This window comes from Hypomesus transpacificus, chromosome 22, assembly GCF_021917145.1.
Source record: "Hypomesus transpacificus isolate Combined female chromosome 22, fHypTra1, whole genome shotgun sequence".
Taxonomy (NCBI): domain Eukaryota; kingdom Metazoa; phylum Chordata; class Actinopteri; order Osmeriformes; family Osmeridae; genus Hypomesus; species Hypomesus transpacificus.
The window spans coordinates 1,792,202-1,801,369 of NC_061081.1; the positions used below are offsets into that span (position 1 = coordinate 1,792,202).

At 52.1% G+C, this 9,168-nt stretch overlaps 1 protein-coding gene across 1 annotated transcript; it reads left to right on the top strand.

Annotated features, from left to right (window-relative positions):
- The first annotated feature begins 7,640 nt into the window (after positions 1–7,640).
- On the top strand, positions 7,641–8,459 carry exd3 (exonuclease 3'-5' domain containing 3). Its single transcript, XM_047044803.1, has 2 exons — positions 7,641–7,707; positions 7,805–8,459. Exons 1-2 carry the CDS (start codon positions 7,662–7,664, stop codon positions 8,209–8,211), a joined length of 453 nt encoding a protein of 150 aa, XP_046900759.1. The 5' UTR covers positions 7,641–7,661; the 3' UTR covers positions 8,212–8,459.
- Positions 8,460–9,168: the final 709 nt, after the last annotated feature.

Here is a 9,168-nt window from a genome sequence, read left to right on the forward strand (position 1 = left end):
GCCCATGTAACACTTATGAATGGACTTCTGCTAGCCCCTAGGGCCCCAGTGTGGGGGTCTCCTGCTAGCTCCTAGGGCCCCAGTGTGGGGGGTCTCCTGCTAGCCCCTAGGGCCCCAGTGTGGGGGTCTCCTGCTAGCCCCCAGGGCCCCAGTGTGGGGGTCTCCTGCTTGCCCCTAGGGCCCCAGTGTGGGGGTCTCCTGCTAGCCCCCAGGGCCCCAGTGTGGGGGTCTCCTGCTAGCCCCTAGGGCCCCCAGTGTGGGGGGTCTCCTGCTAGCCCAGGAGAATAAATCATGAGAAAACATGACACAGGCATCTGAAGACATCATCTTTCATCCGGGGTCACTGTGGAGGAGGAGGGCTGGGAGAAGAAGATGGGAATGTTGTATTATCATAGCAGGAACGGAGCAGGGATGCCAGAAGATCTGTGTGTGTGGGGGGGGGGTGGGTTCAGTCCTGACTTGCGTAAGCAGCAGGGTTTAGACTCCAGGCAGATCCCTGTGGAGACTGCGAAAACGTAGACCCCATCACAGACCTTGGTGTGTGAACTAGTACTGTGTGTGTGTGTGTCTGTGTGTGTGCACGCACGTCAGAGCAATTGTGTTTCTGATATATGGCTGTTTTTGTAAGTGAGTTTGACTGTGAGATGTGATCCATCACTGTGCTCCTTTGAATGTGTGTATTTTGTGGCAATACATATGCTGTGTAGTATATAGCTATCTGCTTTTGACTGTGCAGATGTGTGTGTGTGTGTGCGTGTTGAACTTGAGGCTGGAGGTTATTTGAGCTGATCTGAATTTAGCCAGCAAGCCAGCCAGTCAGTCAGCCAGCCAACCAACCAGCCTGTCAGCCAGCCAGACAGCCAGCCCAGAGCTCCTCCTATGAGCAGTGATGTTATCAGGGTTAGGAGCCTGTTTGCTTTGGGAGCGCTGGGCAGTCCGGGGTGGGAAGGGTCTCAGCCACCCCCCCCCCACCCCCCCCAGGGAGCAGGGAGGTAGAGGGCTGGAGGGGTCAGGTTGCTTGGCCTGGGAAAGGCCTGGGAGAGGCCGGCCCTGCCACTGAAACACAGCAGATAAACATGGAATGGAAAAATAGACCCCAACCCCACCGGCCAACCAGAAGTCAGTCAGCGTCTGTGTGTGTGTGTGTTTGTCCGAGTAAAAAAGAAAAGATGCGCAAAAGACGCATGTCCACTTCCGTTCCTCGCGACAAACCAGTTGTTCTCACAGGAACTGCACGCCAGCATGTGCGTGCGTGCGTGCGGGCGGGTGAACTGGGTCTGGCTCTGGGCGTTCTGACCCGAGTAAATTGGTTGCCATGGTAAAGCCCGCCGAGTAAATTGGTTGCCACGGTGTGCTGTTCTAGCTACCTGTGCTGTGAGTCAGGACGGCTAGGTGTTCTCTCCGCTCCTAATCAGCTCAGCCCGTCGTCAGGGAGGCACGGAGGGCGCTAAAGCTAACCCGGTCTCAGAGCTGGGAGAGAGGGCGCTAACGCTAACCCTGTCTCAGAGCTGGGAGAGAGGGCGCTAACGCTAACCCTGTCTCAGAGCTGGGAGAGAGGGCGCTAACGCTAACCCTGTCTCAGAGCTGGGAGAGAGGGCGCTAACGCTAACCCTGTCTCAGAGCTGGGAGAGAGGGCGCTAACGCTAACCCTGTCTCAGAGCTGGGAGAGAGGGCGCTAACGCTAACCCTGTCTCAGAGCTGGGAGAGAGGGCGCTTCACACTGAAAAGTAGAACGTTGATTAGAATGTTTTCGATTTCTTTACCTGGACATGTCTCTGACACGACACTTCCTCAGCCTGCGCTCCGACCTGACCTCTCTCTGCAACTTTGTGTGTGAGTGTGTGAGTGTGAGAGTGTGTGAACACCAGTGTAAGAGCAGTCCCACTGATCCTAATCACACCAGCAGGTCCATAATGATATGGACTCTGGTTGATGGCGTACCTGTCTGTCTGAATCAGCCCCCCTTCAGAGCTCTCGCTATCTCTCTCTCTCCCTCCCTCCCTCCTTCCCTCCATTTTCCTCCCTGTGTCTATTTTGGTCCACTGGTGGCCTGTTCCCACAGAGCCGTTCCCATGGTTATCACTACGGAGATAGCGGGGCCAAGGGGGAGGAGGTTGGCGGGGTGTGGGGTGGGGGGGGTCGGCGGGGGTGAGAGAGCGGGAGGGACAGCGGCTGCTCTGTGAGATACAGAGTCGGCCACTGGAGAGAAGGGGGAAGGGGGGGGCTGAGGGTTGCTCCCATGAATATCATAGCAGGCCAGGAGAGCTGTGTTCTGTTGAACTGGGTGGCGGGCTAAGGGGGTAGAGCGAGGAGAAGGAGGTTTGGGGAGGGAGGGAGGGAGGAAGGAAGAGGGGGATGGTTTGAGGGCAAGAGGGTGATGAGGGGGTGGGGGGTGGATGGTGGACGGGGGCACTGAGAAAGGGACAGATCCAGTTCCCAGACTTCTAATTACTGTGTCACAGGAGACTGCAAGGGGCTACCGCTGGCCCTGGGGAATGTACTGGGTGAGGGGGGTGAGAGTGAGGGGGGCCAGAGGGGGGGGGGGGTTATTGGGGTCTATGACACAGGGAACTCTCCCTGCTCTTTCTTTCGGTTTTACCTCATTGCTTTCACACCAGAGGTGACCCCTTCCACCCGTGACCCCCAGATTCTCAACCTCTCCCCTTCCTTCTCACCCCCCCCTCCCCCCGCTCTCCTTTCTTCCTTGGGCCTTTTGTTCCCCATCTTGTCCAGCCTTTCCTTTACCCTCCGCAACACACGCTCTCTCTCCCCCACCCACACACACACACACGTCTTATCCCGAATCATCTCCACTTAACCTGTGAGTCACTGCCCACTCTTTGAATTCCCTTTATCTCTTCCCTTCATCCCAGTGTGGCTGCGTGGTGTGCTATCAGTCTCTCCAGCCTGTGGACTGGGCCACATGATAACCAGGTGACAACCATCAGTGGACTGGGCCAGATGATAACCAAGTGACAACCATCAGTGGCCATCTTGATGTTTTTCAGACCGTTTGATGTTCCTCCTCCTGAGCTCCTGAACTCGCCTCCTCCTCCTCTTTCTCCGCCTCCGCCCACTCCTCTCTCCCCTTGTCCTCCTCTCATACTGATCCCAGTCCAGACACCTTCCTCCTGATGCCCGGAGGCTACTGTGGAGGGCGCAGACGACACGCACAGTGAAGCAGTGCCTCGAGAGAGCTCCATACCCGTCACACCTTGTTGGCACACACGGACATACATGCACACACATGAAACTTGTTGGCATACGAACACACACACACACACACACGTCCTGCAGAGTTCTCAGGGAGAGGCATCTCCAGGCATAGTCGAGCAACTGTCAATATTTAAAGACCGGGATGATTCACCGAGCACAACAGGAACATTCCCTGCGCGCCTTCGAGTGCGTGTCCTTGTTTTGTCCTCGTGAGTGAGTGCCGTGGTGTGTGTGTTTGTGTGAACAACCACGCTTAAGTATGTGTTTCATGTCTGTGTGTGTGTGTGTGAGTTTGGGAGAGGTGTGAAATATGTGAGGGGTTGCGCAACAACACAAGAATCTTTGTTAGTGCTCCCGTTCCCATGACGAAGCTGTCAGAGAACCGGATTCTGTGGAGACATGATACCCCGGTGTTATTGTGTGCGTGTGTGTAGATCTATGCGTGTGTGCATGTTTGCATGTATGTGCCTGCATGTGTGTGTGTGTGAGACCGAACATGTGAGAAAGCTGGAGAGAGGCAGGGAGAAATTCTGGAGAGGGAGAGGGCTGAGTGGAGCTTCAGGCCCTGAGGCAGGAGAAAGAGGCATCTGTATCCCCCCCCCCCCCCCCTTGGAGCGCTCCCAGGGACCCTCCAGCACACGCAGGCCCAGGTCCCAAGGGCTAAGCCTGGGACAAGAAGCCTCCTCTGGCCCCTTTGTTCAGGGCCATGACTGGCCCTCCACTGGCCTCTAGCACACCAACCAACCAGGTCGCGGGGAGACACGATGACAGGCCTGACAAACTCAAGCCAAAAAACACTGTGTGTGCGTGTGTGTGTGAAAGAGGGAGCGAGAGAGGGATACATGCGTGAGAGGTGTGTTTGGAGTTGGGGCAGGTCTGGTCCAAGTTCAGACTCAACAGTGACACACTGTCATTATGATCAACTGCACTGTAATCACAGACCTTCTGCTGTGTGTGTGTGTTTTAGTAGGGACCTACAACTGTTTTGAACTTGTACCTATATCAACAATTTTTTCATGAATCATATTACCATTGATAAATAATGTCTAAGAATATTTTGTGTGTACATTGTTACATTAAGGTGTATATTTAGTATACTGTATAAGTCACTCATATGTTAAATGCATTATGTAAAGGTATACCAGTGAGGTAGCGCTCGCAGTTGCAGACCATCTCCAGAACACCCCCCCAGTTCCCACCATGTACCTTACCTGACTGTACCGCCGTTTGAATCAAATCACTAAGGCTCCATTGGCCGAGCAGTGTAGGTCACATGACCTAGAGGGCCCTCCTTCTGTGTGCAGTGCAGGATTTTCCCATGGGAGCGGCCTGCAGGACTGAGCTGTGTGTGTGTGAGAGAGAGTCCTCCACCTTCCTCCCCCCTCTCTTTCCTCAACATCCCCCCTCTCTTTTCTGTCCCTTTTCTCCACCACCTCCTGTTCTTTGAAATACAGTATCAGCCTCCTGATAGCCTTTGTTGTCCAGAGGGAGAGGAAGAGGAGGGGGAGAGAGAGCTCAGCGTGTCTTGTGAGAGTCCAAATGGGTGTGAAATAGTTGACAAAGTTCTGCTTGTTCATCCTCGTCTCCCTTCAGCAGTATACATGTGTTGACTATTTGGGAGCGACTGATACTGCTACTGTTGAGGAAACATGTTTACCAGGGAGACATATGTTTGTCTATTTTACATGTCGTTTCTAATATTCATATCATATTTGATTTTAGAATAATAATAGCAGATGACTTGTTTGACTACAGTGGTCTATACCATATTTAATTTGATTCCAATTCCAAATAAAGATATTTGGACAGCGATAGTCTTTAATTGCCCCTGGGTGTTTGCGGGTTTATGGTGCCAGTGTGTGTGTAACAGTGTGTGTGTAACAGTGTGTGTGTAACAGTGTGTGTGTAACAGTGTGTGTGTAACAGTGGTGGATGGAAAGAGTTTGTGAGACTGAGGATAAGCCCACGGTGTTAGACATGAGCAGGTTCAGACTTGATCTGCCATGGGAAACACTAGTGGGTAAATATACTCTGTTATCCTGGCTGGAGCTGGGAAAGGAGACTTGGGGAGAACGGAGAGCAGAGGAGGAGAGGAGTGATGAGTGATGTCTGGGAAAAAACAATGTTGGCTAGGTAGAAGGAGTGTGAATGTGTGAGGTTGAGCCAGGGGGTGAGTAAGAGAGAGAGAGACAGAGAGAGACAGAGGGGGGGGGGGGAGGAGAGAGAGTGCAGTCCTCACCTTGTGTGTGTAGGGGAGGGGGTCTGTCTGTCTCAGTAACTGTTCCCCCAGGACTTAGATAAAGAGTCCTCCCCAGACTTCTCCCAAGCCTCTCCAACCTCCTTTCCTCAGTTTCCCCAGCCTCCACCCTTCTCTCTCCACCCTCCTCTCTCCCTCCACCCTCCTATCTCCACCCTCCTCTCTCCAGCTCCCTCTCTCCAGCCTCCCTCCTCTCTCCAGCCTCTACCCTCCTCTCTCCAGCCTCTCTCCAGCCTCCCTCCTCTCTCCAGCCTCTCTCCAGCCTCCCTCCTCTCTCCAGCCTCCACCCTCCTCTCTCCAGCCTCTCTCCAGCCTCCCTCCTCTCTCCAGCCTCCGTCCTCTCTCCACCCTCCTCTCTCCAGCCTCCACCCTTCTCTCTCCAGCCTCCACCATCCTCTCTCCAGCCTCCACCATCCTCACTCCAGCCTCCACCCCACCTCCTCTGTTGATTTACTGTCCAGCTCTTAAGTGGATGCTTGTTTGCCGAGTGGTGCTCAGGTGTGTCGACAAGGCTTTTAGCACTGCCATGCTACTTAGTTGTGGGGGGGGGGGGGGGGGGGGGGGGGGATAGTTAGACACCGTGGGGACAGACGGGCAGCTGGGACGAGTGAATGCCGTCTTCTCGGGTCAGGACAGGGGAAGGGTGGGAAGCTGTGTGTGTGTCACCTCCTCACATCCACACATGCCTGGACACTGTGCTTGTGTGAAGAGGCATGTGCATGTTGAAATATTGGGAGATAGCTGTGTGTGTGTTGGCGTGTATCCTGCCTGTGTGCTTTGCTCTTGTGTTGGCATGCACAGGCTACACACCACGGCACTACATACCTGAGCTGGGTTAGGGTTACCCACCCCTGAGCCTTACCATACTCTGACACTAACCATACAACCTAACTCCCTAAGTCTCTCCCGCCCTTCAGAGCGGGGCCTGGCCTCCCTGGGGGCCTGGCCTCCCTGGGGGCCTGGCCTCCCTGGGGGCCTGGCCTCCCTGGGGGCCTGGCCTCCCTGGGGGCCTGGCCTCCCTTGGGGATCCTTGCTCCCTAAGCAAAATTCTGCTTAGGTGCCCCTCCTACCTGACCCATAAGTCATGTAAAACATTTCCCACACAGTCACCACCCCAGTGCTCTCACTACAAACCTCCCTCCTTTAAACAAAACAGTTTGCTGAGAGACTAGATCCTCATTGTCTTCACTCATATTTTCCTGGTCCCCACAGAGGCTGCTGTTGGAAAAGCGCAAGTTTCATTTCGTGCACGGTTCTCTTTTCCAAGTTGCAGTTTATACTATTACACCGTTACACCCATTGGCTTTTATCAAAAGTCATAAATAGTTGTCTTTCACTCTCACTTTTGTCAGGCACACAGTCAAAGAACACAGCGCTGGAGGTGGCTGACAAGCAAGCAAGACACGGACAGACCGAGAGAGGCACTGCCCGGCTGAGTTAGCAACACAGACAGGCTAGCGAGAGATGCACCACAAGCTAGCACATCAATTTACCTCTGTTAGTTGGGAGAGAGGAGGGAGTGCAGGTTGACCTTATTACCGTTCCCACAATTCACTCTCATGGTGGGCTTCGGTAGCTTTCCAAACATCTTACCAGCTTGTTTTATAGTTTTTGAAAGTTTGTTCAAGTTAAACCAAGATGCAATATTAAAAGTGAGCACAGATTCAATAAGTGATGTATACACAACTCTTTTCAGAGTTGTGTATACATTTGGGGTTGGGTCCCACCTCGGTTTCTTCGTTGGGACAACACTTAAAAAACACAGTCCGAGTGCTTATCAAAGGTAAATTGGGAGTCAGTCTCTGGACCAAGGTTTGTTTTCAAGGATGCCACCGGATCTACTTCATCCCCATTGAGTGACAAAGACTTAAAAAGTGGATATTCCTTGTCAGCACCACAACACACTTCCTTGGTTTAGCTCATATTGAGCTCCATGGACCTATCCTGTCCAGATTGAGAAAATGAACCAGTGTAGAGCAGCTGTCCCAGGTGTGACTATCCTTCACTCGTGCCATGTCATCTGCAGATTTGACCAGCACCGGATTAGCATTATGCCGAGTCATTTTGTTTGTGTGAATCGAAACAATGATGGGAGGGAACACAGTGAGGAAGGGTGGTGTAGCATTAACTGTGATTTTTTCACTTTTCCATGTGTGTGTGTGGATAGGTGTGCAACAGTGACGAGTATATGAAGATGTCCAGAGAAGACATGGAACTACTCCTCAGAGAGAGAGGTACTTTTGAACATGTTCTCTCACACACACACACACACATACACACACATACCCTGTTGGAGCAAAGATCTATATTGCGGAACATTGTTTTGGGCAGGTTTTCTCCCGGGCCAGGCTGTAGGTGGACAGGAAGGAGTAACCTGGGAAGAGGAAGTAGGCTGTGACCCTGTGCCTCCGGCGCCGTCTAACTCCCCCAGGTACACCCCTCAGTGTCGCTGGGCTCCCTTGTCCCACCTGGACCCCTGCACCCTCACCTTCCCTGGAGGGGCTGCCCTCCAGATCCACAGCGTGCCCCCCGGCCTCCTACCCAGAATACAGCAGTTCTACATCTGCACAGGCTGTGGCAAAGTGTTCTGGGAAGGCTCGCACTTCAGCCGAGTCATCTCACAGTTCCAGGAAGTACTTCGTGTCTCAGAGGAAGACGGGGATGGGGAATGGAAGGAGACTCTGGACCAAAAAATGGGAACCGGTACCACGCCCATTTCCATGCAGAACAAGAACTAATGGAGATGTTCTTGACGACGGCGCTCCAACCCTGGAGTGGGCTATCCATCGATATATCTATCAAATTGAGAATATTAAATCAGTTGGTCACCTTTGGAGACGTTTTTTTTTTAATGTTTTTAGATTGTTTTAGATCTTCTATATGCCTGATAAGTCATGGCCTTCCTACATTGTCATATCTCGATATATTTTACTTTTGAAACAAAATAAGTTGGTGTTTTTTTATGATTAAAACAAGGATGATTGTTTTTGGTGTGGTCAATCTTGCACTGCAGATCTGGTATTTCTATATAATATCTGAGTGCAGTAGCCATCTTGGGAACCCTTCTCTTATGTACATGCTTCAGGCTGCCCTCTAGTTACCAGAAGTCATGTGAGCAAGACCCAAGGAGAACAAAGTGGGACAAGATGGTTAGTGTACAATGTAGGTCTTTAGAGTGAAGGGTGTAAGGTCTACTCTAGTGTAGTTTTAGAGTGTAGGATATAAAGGTTGAGTATACATTGTAGTCTTAGTGTGTAGGACATCCAACATTCATATCAGAACAGGTCCTTGGTCCACCCCTTTCTATACTGTGAATTCCTTGGTGTGCACGGTGTAATATGAGCAGGAACTGGGGTTTCCCTATCCTTTGCCCAGGGCACTGATACCAGGGTCACCAGGTAACCCAATTCCCTCTTCTCTCCTCTTCATGCTCTATCCATATATTTCTTCCTCCCCTGCTCAATGCAAAACGTTGCCAAACAGAGCCCCAAGTTTTTAGATGCAAGTGTGGGGTATTTTTCCAACAATGTAACAGGAGCAGGATGGTTGCTGTATAGCTACACTGTTGGCTGGCAGCAGTGTTGCAAACAACCGTTTATTTGTTACATTTTAACGAGAGACATTAGCAGATTTCCTCTCGCTTGCAACAGCTGAGCTGACATGACCAAAATATGCGCCCCTCTCAGTCTGGCAGG